We start from the raw sequence: 14,221 nt of genomic DNA on the forward strand, positions 1-14,221 counted from the left end.
TTCGGTGGGTGTGGGATTTCATTGTCTTTTGGATTTGGTTTATTTTATTTTTTTATATTAATGTAAGGTAATTTGTGATAAATGATAATGAGACCATCAATATTGAACAAAGGTGCCCATTCATTGTGTATGTGTGTGTTTGGGGGGATATGGGGAAGTACAACAACATAAGGAGGAAGTGTTATTAAAGATTTTGAATGAAGTTATTGTGTTATAATTTCCGTTGAAGTTTCTGGGGAATCTAAAGTGAAATTTTTGGTGTTATTTTTTATTATTGCCACAAAAAAGTATTTAAAAAATTTTAATTTGAAAATTTTTAATTGTGCTCATGGCAAAAGTTTTTTGTTGATCTACTTTAAATGACATCATGCTGCATACATATATCGTCTTTTTAGGATATTAAAAGTAGAATATAAAAAAAAATTAATAATAAATATTTAATGATGTGTTGAAACAAGGTCTTAAGTTGAGTTTAGGGGCTCATCTCCGATTTTTCTGAAAATTTTACCACAGGTAGATTTTGTCTCCCTGATCACGAAAATATGATATTCATGGGGGAAATCCATATTTCCCGAGATATGGACATCTGAATTTCCGGAATTCATATGCTCATAACTTCGACATTTAAGGACCGATTATGGCCGAAGTCTTAAATATTTTGATAATTTTTTATTAAGACGAATATAAGGGAAAATATAATGTGTACGCTTTACAAATACCAAATACAAATATTACCTTCATCGATCCATAAATAATGAAGTTATGGGCATAGTAATTTCGGAACTTCAGAGGACCATATCTCAGAAATTATGGACTTCCCCATGAAAGTCATATATCTTTGTGATCAGATAGACGAGACCTACCTGTGGCAAAAAATTCAGAAAAATCCGAGATAAGCCCCTAAACAAAGCAATGGATGTAGAGAATAGGTATATTTTTGAGGTTGCTATGGACTGCGAAAGGAGTTACGTCGCTTCAAGCTGCGCTAGCACGCCTCAGGAGTCGTCGTCCGTTTTGTCATTCGAATCTTCGTTGGAATACGATACAGCACAGCAGTATCCGCACCGGTAAAACACGCAGCACCTAACACCGCATATTGCTGTTTCGCGCCTAGAGAATGCATCGTTCTTGCAGTTCACAACAACAGTTCAAGATCAGCGATATTATGGAGTTTATGAATCGAAGGAGAATAATGGTCGATGCGATCCAGGAAACTAAGCTGGCCGACGATAAATTTACTGCACCAGAAGCGGTGTATATAACTTGCATTCTTATTACACCAGACCTATCTTGCTTGAGCTAGAACCTAGTGACCCATACCCATTGAATGTAGTCAGTCAAGTGTGCATCTGCCGATGGTAGAGATGCTAAATGTTAATATACTGCCGATGAATAGCTATACACCACCTGTATTATCGGATATCAGTCCGCTTTTTGGAAGGTAATAACCGCCTGGTACTAGGGAATTTCAATGCCCACCATGAGTTGTGGTAATGACTGTACTAGGTAATGACCAGAGGAGTACAGCGCTGGCCGAGCAAATTGATGGCTCAACATTTTGCAAATTTGCATTTTGTTAAATTATGTTTCGATCTGGCAATTCCTCCATATAGAAACGGCTGTTCAAAAAGATGCATCCGCATTTTTTTACAATGGAAAAATAAAAAATGCATGTTTTAATTGAAAAAAATTGCCGATGCGTCTTTTTTGAACACCTGTTGCTATATGAAGGAGCTGCCAGATCGAAAAAAATTAACATGTCTTCATAACAGAGATGGAAGTTTATAAAACACTGAACTTTTTTCTGTTTATACCTGGTTTTTTGTGGTAGGCTAAGAACATTCCGAACTGCCCTCGTATTCGTCGACTATAAAACCCGCATTCGACAGCCCAATGCACTCAGAGGTGTTTAAAGTCATGTCTTCGTTTGACATTACCGCAAAATTAATACGGCTATGCAGGATAACTTTAACTGGCACAATGTCAGCACTTAAATGTCGTAAAGAACTGCCCTCGCAAACCCCATAAAACGCCCCTTCGAAGTGTCCATATGCTAAAGAACTAAGATGAATTTTCCAACCTTTACTTAAATGCTATATTTATTTTTGTTTACAGTGCGTGCAGCAATGGCTCGTAGAACAATGATTTCATCTATAGATGTACCAGATAATCCAGAGGACTTGGATAGTCCGGATAGTATAGAAGTTGGTACACTGACCATACAAGACGCCGAAGCTAAAACGCCACAAAAAGGTAAGTTAGATAATTCAAAGAAACTCGGCAATTTGGCAATTAAAAAGCTTATATAATACATCTGAAATAGGTCTGATATTTATAAAATGACACTTTTATAAACCGAAGAGCTTTTAGAGACATTTTATAGATAGATCCTATATAGAACTTCTATGTACAAAATACTTTATATAAGCCTTCTATAGATAACAGATCTCATATAAGTCTTCTAAAGCCACAAAATATACCAGCATATATTCTTATCCTTATTACTCTTTTAATATACACAAAAATAACATAATTTTGTTATTTCTACAGATCTCTGGGAACGTCCTCCACATTATTTACCCCAAACACTTCCCGCAGATAATACTCCAGTTTTGCAATTTGAAATCCTCTCGGCACGTATTATGCCACCAGATGGTGAAGACTTAAAAGTGAAACGTTATGTCATCTATCAGCTAACAGTGCGACAGGATACACGCACCGCCATCGATCCCCAACCGGCAACAATTGATAGACGTTACACCGATTTTCGTGATATGTATCAAAATCTGAAACGTGATTACCCACAGCAAATGTCCAATATTGATTTTCCAAATAAAGTGCTAATGGGTAACTTTTCGGCATCGCTAATTGCCGAACGGGGCAAAGCTTTTGAAGATCTTCTCATGCATATAGCACAAAATTCTACACTGAGATCAAGTTCAATATTTTTGGATTTTCTACAAAATATCGAATTAACGAAAGCGTGTCAGTTATTAGATGAACGTAATGATGCCTGTATTCCGTTGTTGGAGAATACCTTTATGCTGTTGAATAAAATATTTATGGATCGTTCGAAACCGGTACTGTTGATATTGTGCCGTTTGGTGGCAGCTTGTACCAATTCACCGGTGCCACATCCATCGGCAGAGAAATGGTCGGCATTGGCCCTAAATCGTTATGAGACACTGTGTGATATAGATTTGCTGCCATTGTATATTCCGCTACTGCATACCTGTGCACATTTGTGGTAAGTATAATCAATTATTCGAAATTTATAAAATTAACTTCCTTTTCTTTAATGTTTAATTTTAGGTGGCAAAAGGGTCGTGATCAAAAACCCATCACAGATCGTTTAACTAATATGTCACGTAAGGGCATCAGTATTAACAATAATCCAACATTAATGCAGGCTATACATAAATTAGATCCACGTTCGGAAACTATTTAATATTTATTAACTCTGTCGGAATGTCTGTCTGTCAATGTGTAACTCATAGTTTGTAAGTTTAAAATTAATTGAAATTAAGTGCAATTTAACCAGAAAATATTTGCAATTTTTTTGAAAATATTTATACAACAACTAACACATACAAATATATTTATATAGTAATTATTAGTATTTAGAATTTAGATGAGGTTTATATGTAACACATTTAGCCGCTGTTCACATCATGACACCATGGTATGGAATACTAACATTGTAACGTTTATTTTTGTATTATTTGTTTGTAATAATAAAAAATGAGAGTAGTACATAACTAGTTGCATAAAAATATGTACAAGGTAAATTGAAACTAATTTGGGTTTTTTTCCTTTATTAATATATGGATAACAAGTTTTTCTTTGGAAGACCCGTCTGTATAAAAAGCCAGACCTACTGGGGATAACGACATCTACATCGTAAAATCTCAGAACTGGTGATATACAGTCACTTAGTTTTACACGTTGATCCAATGTGATACCTTTGTTCGTTCAGGATACATTCAAGCCTGTAAGCAAAATTTCGCCAAAGATTTTGTTTATGCAGCCTTACGCTTAATGCTAAGACCCAGAGGTCTTACGTTAAGCATTGCGTGCAAAGCTGCATGTGAGTGCTCCTCGCGGCTATAGTTATAAGAATCGAGGCTGCTCTTTGTCTACTTTGCTGGATGTCGACTTATAGCGCAAGCAATGCCACCAAACAAGAGAACCATAGGAAAGGATGGGCCTTACCACCGTGTTATAAACTAGTGTATAGTCGATGGTTTTAGCACCCAACATTTCCCCATGGAATTCTTGCATGTATAGAGTGCAATCTGGCCTCTCTAAGCCCTTTCCTCAGCTTTCCTGTTCCACCGTAGATGACAGTCCAGGTTTGTGTCGAGGTATTTTGCTTCGGGCGAGAGATGAATCTGCACTAGTTTGGAATGTTACATTACATCTACTTCCGTTGGGGAAATTTCATTGAGGATACATGAAAAATGTGTATTTAAAAATTGTAAAAAAAGTCAAGAAGCTGAAACGCCTAATAACTGGGGCTGTACATTTATATGAACGTTATAGAAAAGTTTCTTGAACTATAACAAATTATCCATTAGAAAACCTCAACGCTTCAGAACAGAACGATTACTCTTTTATAAATTTCAAAAATTATTAATGATTATAATATTTTCTTTATTAAAATATGAACTGAAGCCAACATAGTAAGGAACGAACTTTAAAACAAATCACATTCCTGTCTGAACATTAATTTCTTTTTCAATTTTAATTTTTTAACGTTAAATGGACCCAATGCAACAAATTATCGAAAAAATGTTTTGGAAGATCGAACTATAATTAATAACAAATTCTACTTCTACATATCTCAAAGAACAGCTAACACTGATATTAAAATATTTAAAATTCCCTAGCTTATAAGCAATTCAAAATCTTACAACTACTACTCACTAAATTATATAGAAATTTTCTCTCCTTAATTATTATTGTGTTAAAAATGAACTAGAATTCATTGTACTGGAATTGAGGCCCAACATTGATGTATCCCGCTGTGTAGCAACAGCTGTGCGTTGATATCGAGCAATATGATCCAATGAATGCGGCAATATCGGTCGTACACTATGCATTTCCAATAATGTTAAATTATCCAGTTTAGCATAGGTACCCTCACCACGAATGAAGGCATCAATGGAGGTACGCAATTTGGATTCACGTATATCGAATATATCTTTGATGACAGTGCGTATTTCTTCACACCGTGGTACATCGTCGGGTGCCGTGCTCATAATCAATTGGGCTTCAACCATATAATGTTCACTTGGCATTTTGGTAAAGAATCTGAAAACAATTTAAATCAGGATGAAATTGATTTATAGTATAATTTCCTATTGTTATTACTTGGACCGTTTTTCTTCTTCTTTTATCTCCTCCAGCAGATCCATATCCATCCATTCTGGTGGTACTATACGACATTTTTGTTGTTTCCTCAAATGTATGCCCAACCAGAGTGGAACATGCACTGGCATACCGGCACGAAAGGGACCCACACTACCGGATATAAGATGCAGTGGATCGAAAGAGAAATTTGGAATAACACCAATAATGGATTTTTCTCCAATAAATTCTATAACACAAGGATCCATTTTTATTATTTTTATGTTCTTTGGCTGAAAGCTCCAATCTGCAAGCAGCAAAAAATAAACAAACTGTCGGCGCCAAAATAGCCGATAACTCGCCTAATCGATTTACAAAGAAATTCGATTTACATACATTAAAGGGGAGTACACATTATCAGTTTTCAATGAATATTTACAAAGAAATTACAACAAAGGATTTACTTACCTACAAGCTGGATAGCAACTGTAGGGGAGTAAACATTATCAGTTTTCAGTCAAGCGGCTTTTAAAGAATATTTAAAGGGTTAAGCAGTTTTGGAAACACTCACTTACAGCTATCGGCTGCGTTGGATACCAGGACACCGTGACATCATGGGCAACGAAAAAGCAGAGGAATTAGCTAGACGAGAATCTCAATCTACAGATCTAGCAATCGATTGTTCAATCAAATCACCGATCTATTATATTTTTTTTTTTTGGAAATTTGAGGCGTTCTTCGAGGAACGAGTCAGTGAACTTTGCGATATGTCAAGATCTATCTGTCCTACTTTGACAACCAAGAGAACCAACTCATTGTTGAACCTAAGCAAAGCTGAAATTATAGTCATTATTGGTCATTGTAATATCAGGGCCATTTTCCAGTATATGGGACCTTGATATTACTGATTACCGCAGACTGTGTGGAAGAGACTCCGACGAGGAGGAGACGGAGACATTTGATTATCTCCTGTGTCACTGTCCAGTTCTGGCCTTCAGACGACAGGGACTAGTGGGTACTCAATTTCCTCCGTCTCCAAGCTTCTTTTCAACTATGGAACCTAAACTAACTCTTGTTATTTTACCATGCTCCCAAGGCCAATTCGAAGTGGTTTTTCTTTGAAAAATTTTACCAGTTTTGAGTACGGAAACTAAATTTTCGATTTTTCCTTTAGTCTGGGTTTACACATGCAACTTTTTTAAGCAACTCTGCTGCTGCACTCTACGATTATCTTTTGAATTTCTCCTCCCTTGTCACTTTTTATACCTCTCTCTTCTAAGAACTAGGCAACTCTGCTTACCAAAGTTGCATCTGTAAACCCAGAAATATTGAAAAGTTTTTCCACTATCATCCACAATTCTTCCCTTTTCGCGCTAATATTCATACGCCGTCTCAACATTATACGTTATACGCCATAATTTAATCATTACTAACATACGCCTAACGGAACAAAACAAAAACAGCTGATTAATTGCGCCATTGGTGACGTTTGTAGTTGTAATTTTTTTCTTACCAGACGCGACGCGAAAATTTTTTAATCATTCGAAGAAAAACTAATTTTTATTGTGAAAAACTTTGCGAAAATTGTGAAAAATGAGTGCTACTGAGTTGCCTTTGGAAGCGGCTTCCAAAGGTGCAATGGAAAGTGACAATAAAATACATTTTTCCAAGGAAGTAAAACAGGTCATTGATAAAGTTCTAAAATCAGATGACCCTATGGATGCACCGGATTTCAATTGTGTGGACTACATTAATCAACTATTTCCAAATGAACAATCCTTGGCGACAATTGATGATACCATTCAGCGTATGCAATACGAAGTCTCGTTGATTGATGATAATATCCGTTCTGTGGTTAGGGGTCAGACGAACACCGGCCAAGATGGCCAAATGGCTTTGTATGAAGCCCAAAAAGTTATTTCCTCACTTTACGAACACATAATCGATGTTAAGACACGAGCGGAGAAGACTGAAGAAATGGTTAAAGAAATTACCCGAGATATCAAGCAATTGGATTGTGCCAAACGAAATCTGACATCGGCCATAACAACCCTTAACCATTTACATATGCTGGTGGGTGGTATTGAAAGTTTGGAAAAGTTAATTGAAAAACGATTGTATGGCGAAATTCTAAATCCACTGCAAGCCATTACGGAGGTCAATCAACACTTCCAACAATATTCGGATATTGAAGAAATCAAGACCCTATCACAAAGTGTTGATCGTATACAGGTCACATTGGCCCAACAAATCTCTGAGGACTTCAAGGAGGCATTCTCGCCCACCACAAAATCGCACAGTGGTGGTAACTCCTCCAATCAACCCCGCTTGAGTTTAAATCAATTGGCCGATGCCTGCAAAGTTGTTTCCGTTCTGGATCCTAAAGTTAAAAAGGAGTTGCTGAAATGGTTTATTGCCCAACAACTGGAAGAGTATTTACATCTGTTCCATGAAAATCAAGATATTGCATGGTTGGATAAAATTGATAAACGTTATGCCTGGCTTAAACGACATCTGCTGGATTTTGAGGATAAATTTGGCTCTGTATTTCCCCTCGACTGGGAGGTATCGGAAAGAATAACCGTGGAATTTTGTCGTCTTACACGTGATCAGCTATCACAGATTATGGCTAAAAGAACAAATGAAATTGATGTACGTCTGTTGCTGTTTGCCATCAATAAGACACAAGCCTTTGAGCAATTACTATCGAAAAGATTTACTGGCATAACCTTGGGCATAAATCCGAATGTCACAGAGAAATTAAGCACAGCGACATCAGCAACAAATTCAGATACATCTTCAGGAGATGTCATCATAAATCCTAATTTAGTTGTATTCCATGATCAAATCGGTAGCTGTTTTAAAGCACATTTGGACATCTATATACGTAGTATTGATAGAAATTTATCGGAACTTATTGAGAAATTTGTGGAACAAGTCAAGGAGCCCTTGAAAATTGCTGAGGCTAAGACAACGGTATATCCAAGGTAAGGTTGAATTATCCTTTTTGTTGTGGAATTATTATTAATTTGTATTTTTTTCTTGTAGCTCTGCTGATCTCTTCGTCTTCTATAAAAAGTGCATGGTCCAGTGTAATCAATTGAGTAATGAACAACCCATGTATGAATTGGCCATGGTTTTTAAGAAATATTTACGTGAATATGCCAGTAAAGTTTTAGAATTTAGCATACCAAAATTATTAAGTTCATCGACATCTATTGGTAAGTACATCTTTGTTTTTTTTTGATTTGGTATTTTTTTCATTTCATATGTTAATATTGCATTGCACTTTTCATACATAAATATTACTTGGGAAATTGTTTGTTACCATTTTTATTATATGTTCATTATTTTTGTATGCGACTGTTAGTATTCATCTTTTTTGTAAATATTTGCCTGTACACATATTTTAATTAATGGACTTTTTTAACAAAATCCATCTAATGGTGAATCTCAAAATATCGGTTCTAATATTTGGAAACATTATTGCTCTTTTAAATATATCTTTCACATTTACGCATGAACGATTTTGATATATACAAAACTCATATGATGCTATTATAAGACATATTCTAATTATATTAAATTGCAATCCATAATTAGTATTGAATCGCTAACATAATTTATATTACACATACGAGTATACAGCTTGAAATATTCTACAGAATTTTGTTACACCTATCCACAATGCTAAGAAATTATGAAGTATGTATTTATATATTTTTCAGTTTTTTGTATTAATGTTTATTACGTCATACTCATCTTTATATACCTTCTTCTTTTATAAGTAAAAGGCAAGTTTCTAAGAACTACCAGTGCTTTTGGAATTTAACATACCCAGTAAACATTAAATACCTATATTCCATGAATTATGGAATTGATGTAATCAGCTAAACCCTTTACGATGTACCACATAATTCCACACACATATACATTACCCTTATCATTAATTACACCATCCGTGACTTATATACATGGGTCGTAGGTCCAACGCAATGTTATTAGCTCCTTGAATCTTTTATTGGTATACCCGCTAAATGCCTCCCAACTAATATTACTAATAAGAAATATCATTCAGAGGTTATCAACCTTGGTAGTCAGCTTTATTTTCCAGGGGATTAGTGTATTAATTTTGATTACAAAATATTGTTAAGGATTTGTGATAAAAGCCGAACTTTTTAAAAAATATTTTTTCAAGGATTGGATTTTGTAAAAAAAGTTATTAAAGAGATACATTAAGTATATTTTAATACCCTATACAACTATGTTGTCACGGTGTTATAGCTTTATGCAGCCCCAAGAGTTTGTAACCCCGCGAAATATTGGTCCCAGACCCACCTTTAAGTATACCGATCGTCATATCTCGGCTAGCTGAGTCGATCTAGACATGTGTGTCCGTCTGTCGGTCCATTATAATCTTTTAACACGATACAGGCCACAGTTATGGATCAATCTTCACGAAATTTTGCATGTAGGTTTGGTTCTGGTCAATGAAGACCTCTATTGTTTTTTTTTTTGGTAAAGATCGGTTAATATTTAGGGGATGAAATGGACCAAATACTTAATTTTTGTCCATTTTTCTGGTCGCTCCAGAAGCCGCAATTATGGCCCGAACATTGGGAAAATTACATGGATTTTACAACCAAATTGCCTCCAATTTGAATATTTTCGGATCTTATTGAGTGGTTAAAATTCCTATTACAAATTGTAATAAATATACCCTCCACCATAGTATGGAGGGTATATTAATTTTGTTTTTCCGTTTTAACACATCAAAATAATCATTTCCGACCCTATAAAGTATGTATATTCTTGATCAGGGTAAAATTCTCTGACGAATGTCCGTCTGTTGTAATCACTCTAGCGTCTAAACGAATTGAGATATATAGCCAAAATTTTAGGCATAGCTCCCATATAACGGTACCCCCAATTTTCGGAATTTTTGGGTTCTTGAGAGAGTTTTTCAACCGAATTCGCTGTAATTTGGTATTTTGTGTTATTATTGGTAACAACATTTCTCTACCAAAAATTATAAATATAGGTCCATTTTTTCGTGTAGTCCCCATATAAGGGCACCCCCAATTTTCGGTATTTTTGGGTTCTTGAGCGAGTTTTTCAACCGAATTTGCTGAAATTTGGTACAATGGGTTCTTATTGGGTACCAAATTTCTCTATTAAAAATTATAAATATAGGTCCATTTTTTCGGGTAGCCCCCATAAAAGGGTACCCCCAATTTACGGTATTTTTGGGGTTATGGATAGCGTTTTTCAATTGAATTCGCTGAAATTTGGTATAATGGGTTCTTATTGGGTACCAAATGTATCCACTAAAAATTATAAATATAGGTCATTTTTTTATCAAAATTTATATGGGTAAAAATGCCTGCTCGACATAATCAGTTTTACCCTACAAATTGTGGAATTCTAAGACGATTTAGCCATCGGTTGTAATTATTCCGATTTCTAAGGAAATCGCGATAAAAAAAAAAAACTCGAACCTGATAGTATGAAATATATCGGCCAGCATTTAGGCATCTTCCCCATATAATTATACCTACTGAAGGAAAGGATTGAGACACAAAACAAAAATATTGGGTTCGAAATTTACATATGTCGGTCATTAATTAGGCATAGCCCTCATATAATTATAAACCCAAATATTCGTTAATTCCTACACTATGTAATCTAATTTTGTAATCTAAATTGCAGTAGTTTGATGATTGTATATTCTACTATGCGTTATTAGTATCAGTCCACGCTTAGGGGTTTTCATTAAAAATTGCTAAAATTTGTATTTGGTGTACATAATGGTTTATACAAACCGGTTTATAGAATTATCGGTATATGTCCACTTTTTGGTTTGTTCTCCATATATTAATTTCAAGTACCTTTCTGTGTACCAATAGTGGAGGGTAAACAACGTTTGGCCCGGCCGAACTTAACACTTTTTCACTTGATATTATTTTTGGCCAATGGTAGGCTGAAGTTGTGCAAAGGTTCCCACCCAAGGATGTTGTGCTAAGGTCTCACATGTTACTTGTTTACTATCACTTTTTGTTATACATGTTAATTATTGTTTACTTTTATTGGGTTTGTGATCTGAAAAAAAAATCTGTAAAAAGTTTTTGTACAAATTTTATGGTGTTGTGTTCATTTCAAGTTCATTTGTTTAATCTATCACAATTTTGGCATGCACTTAACAAATTATAATAAGGCTCATTATTAACACTTATATCACCTATCGCTTGAATTCAATACCTTACGCCTGTGTTTTATTTGTAAATACTATTTCTTTTAATTTTTTTTACACTTTTAAGTTCTGTGTTTAATATTCGTTTTTGGTGTTTTGTGTTGAATTGTGAAAAATTTTGTGTTAATAAAAATCCATTACTCATAACCTTGGCACTGCACGCACATCCATTAAAAAAAAGTGATATTTATTTAATTAATTTATAAAATAAACTATTAAACAGGCAAAAGTATGTCTCTACTGACAAGAGATATGCAAAATCTATCGACCGCTGCTGGCCAAGTTATACATAATTTCCTAAAGGAAGGTGATGCTCAACGATTTTCACGTGACGATTTAATACGCATATGTTGTGTATTGACCACCGCCGAATACTGTTTGGAAACGGTGCAACAACTGGAGGAAAAACTAAAAGAAAAAGTAGCCACTGCCTATGCCAGCAAAGTGGATATGTCTGAGGAAAGGGATGTCTTTCATCGGTATGTAAATGTCTCCTAAAAATGATAATTTGTATAATTTGAAATTTTATTTCCATTCCCCCAACACCCACAGCATAATCTCCAATTGTATACAACTTTTGGTACAAGATCTAGAAGCTGGCTGCGAACCCTCACTGCAGGCTATGGCCAAGGTGCAATGGCAAAGTATTAACAATGTCGGTGATCAAAGTGCTTTCATTACCAGCATATGTGCAAATTTCAAACAAACCGTACCCATTCTGCGTGACAATTTGGCAACCTCACGGAAATACTTCACCCAATTCTGTCATAAATTTGTAAATGTTTTTATACCGAAATTCATAAATGTCTTGTACAAATGTAAGCTGACATTATCCGATGGTTCAAACAACGTCTTGGGATGTGAACAATTACTACTGGATACACATAGTTTGAAGACAGCTTTATTGGATTTACCATCGATTGGATCGAGTGTTAATCGTAAAGCACCAACATCCTATACAAAAGTTGTAGTTAAAGATATGACACGTGCTGAGATGATCATCAAGGTGGTAATGACACCAGTACAACCACCAGCACATTTTACACAACAGGTGTTGAAATTACTGCCCGACATAACCATTGCAGAATATCAGAAAATTCTAGATATGAAAGCGGTAAAACGGGTAGATCAATTACAGCTTATAGATCTGTTTAAGCGTACCGCCTCAGCTGCGGCATTTGCTGGTCTAAATGAAAATTCCGAAACTGATGGAAATGCAGCGGATATACCACCAGCTGCTGCAACCAATTCTGTTAACGAGGATGTCACAACAGATAATTTAATAGCCGATGCAACATCAACAGAAAATAATGTTTCAACAAGTGGTCCATCAGCCTCAACATCTGCCATTGGTTCTACATCAACACCGAAAAGAGCTTTTATTTTCAGTGTGGGCAGCTTCACTGGCGGCGGTAGTAGTGCTGAAAAGTCATCGGATGGTACATCACAGGCTGCTGGTGGTGATCGTAGTCGTATACGAAAATTAGAAAATCTGTTAAAGAAAAGATTGCCATAATTTAGATTTTTTTCTTTCTTTGTTTTCTTTTTCCTGGTATCCTGACCATGCAACATTCCATTATATTATTATGTTTTAAGACATTTTTGTATTAATATTTTTTTAGTTTAAATTATACATTTTTTCATATTTTGTTTACATTGTGCAATGCGAATAAAGAAATAACATAAATTATTATATATAAATGTATAAGCAATAAGGTGTCATTTTATATTTCTGGTAATGAGGTTTCCCGTTGGAAATTTTTTTTAGGAAAATTAGCCGCTAAGCTGGAATTGGTTTCCGTCCTCCTTTCTTTAATTAAGGTCTGTTGTTGTTGTAGCAGTCTTATTGCTTTTACACAATGGGTTCAGGTGACAGACGTTGGCCGAGTAAGACTCGGGTCGTATCGTAGACCCCTCTATCGTGGGAATGATTTAAGTTTGTAGATTTCATTGCTGTATTCTTCTTCACATTTTAATTCTATAAAACAGTGATATATTGCAGCCGGTACTGTATTTAATGGATATAAAAATTAATAGCCAGTAATTCATTCATTCATTGTTCATTTTATAACTGTAATCTTATAGATAATAAATTGTATACACATTGACCAAATTAAACATGGGTTTCATCAAAAACTGGTTATAGACCTAATTCGGAGTAAATTTAGAGTTGCTCATCGAAAAAGCTTAATTTTTCATATAAAGTTTCCTAATAAGTCTAGTCCTAAAATAAATCATATAGGTAATCCACTTTTGATACCTCGCCAATTATCGGTAAACATTTTTATATCCTCCACCATGTAACGCATCAAATAATAATTTTCGACCCCATAAAATATATATTCTTGATCAGCGTAAAATTCTATGTCTGCATGTCCGTCTGCCTGTTTTAATCACTCTAGCGTTTAAACCAATTGAAATAGATTGCCAAAATTTTGCATAGATTCGTCTTTTGTCAAGTTCGAAGATGGGCTATATCGGTCCACGTATAGGCATAGCCACATATAACGGTACCCCACAATTTTCGATATTTAGGTATTTTGGAGCGAGATTTTCAACCGAATCCGATGAAATTTGGTACATTGGGTTCTTTTTGGGTACCACTAAAAATTGGCCCATTTT

The 14,221-nt window shown here is 35.1% G+C and overlaps 3 protein-coding genes across 3 annotated transcripts; 2 read left to right on the forward strand and 1 right to left on the reverse strand.

The window, feature by feature from the left end:
* Nucleotides 1-2,108: 2,108 nt before the first annotated feature.
* On the forward strand, nt 2,109-3,474 carry LOC133321929 (sorting nexin-21). The gene is made up of 3 exons (XM_061531004.1): nt 2,109-2,253; nt 2,551-3,247; nt 3,313-3,474. Exons 1-3 carry the CDS (start codon nt 2,127-2,129, stop codon nt 3,446-3,448), a joined length of 960 nt encoding a protein of 319 aa, XP_061386988.1. The 5' UTR covers nt 2,109-2,126; the 3' UTR covers nt 3,449-3,474.
* A 1,484-nt stretch (nt 3,475-4,958) lies between these two features.
* On the reverse strand, nt 4,959-5,618 carry LOC133322037 (probable DNA replication complex GINS protein PSF2). Its single transcript, XM_061531108.1, has 2 exons — nt 5,374-5,618; nt 4,959-5,313 (listed from the first exon to the last, which is right to left on the reverse strand). The coding sequence occupies exons 1-2, from the start codon at nt 5,616-5,618 to the stop codon at nt 4,959-4,961; spliced, it is 600 nt and encodes a 199-aa protein (XP_061387092.1).
* A 1,348-nt stretch (nt 5,619-6,966) lies between these two features.
* On the forward strand, nt 6,967-13,119 carry LOC133321940 (vacuolar protein sorting-associated protein 53 homolog). Its single transcript, XM_061531015.1, has 4 exons — nt 6,967-8,336; nt 8,398-8,570; nt 11,823-12,078; nt 12,152-13,119. The coding sequence occupies exons 1-4, from the start codon at nt 6,988-6,990 to the stop codon at nt 13,113-13,115; spliced, it is 2,742 nt and encodes a 913-aa protein (XP_061386999.1). The 5' UTR covers nt 6,967-6,987; the 3' UTR covers nt 13,116-13,119.
* The last annotated feature ends 1,102 nt before the right edge of the window (nt 13,120-14,221 follow it).

The sequence above is a fragment of the Musca vetustissima genome, unplaced genomic scaffold, assembly GCF_032173495.1.
Source record: "Musca vetustissima isolate MV318-11 ecotype Yass unplaced genomic scaffold, APGP_CSIRO_Mvet_v1 utg75428, whole genome shotgun sequence".
NCBI lineage: Eukaryota > Metazoa > Arthropoda > Insecta > Diptera > Muscidae > Musca > Musca vetustissima.

Bases quoted from the DNA above. Each gene is read 5' to 3' on its own strand.
- LOC133321940 (XM_061531015.1), top strand. From the start codon at position 6,988: ATGGAAAGTGACAATAAAATACATTTTTCCAAGGAAGTAAAACAGGTC. The intron at 8,571-11,822 runs GTAAGTACATCT...ACTATTAAACAG, and splicing joins AAGTTCATCGACATCTATTG to GCAAAAGTATGTCTCTACTG. The intron at 12,079-12,151 runs GTATGTAAATGT...CAACACCCACAG, and splicing joins GAAAGGGATGTCTTTCATCG to CATAATCTCCAATTGTATAC.
- LOC133321929 (XM_061531004.1), top strand. From the start codon at position 2,127: ATGGCTCGTAGAACAATGATTTCATCTATAGATGTACCAGATAATCCA. The intron at 2,254-2,550 runs GTAAGTTAGATA...TTATTTCTACAG, and splicing joins AGCTAAAACGCCACAAAAAG to ATCTCTGGGAACGTCCTCCA. The intron at 3,248-3,312 runs GTAAGTATAATC...GTTTAATTTTAG, and splicing joins CATACCTGTGCACATTTGTG to GTGGCAAAAGGGTCGTGATC.
- LOC133322037 (XM_061531108.1), bottom strand. From the start codon at position 5,618: ATGGATCCTTGTGTTATAGAATTTATTGGAGAAAAATCCATTATTGGT. The intron at 5,314-5,373 runs GTAATAACAATA...AATTGTTTTCAG, and splicing joins GAAGAAGAAAAACGGTCCAA to ATTCTTTACCAAAATGCCAA.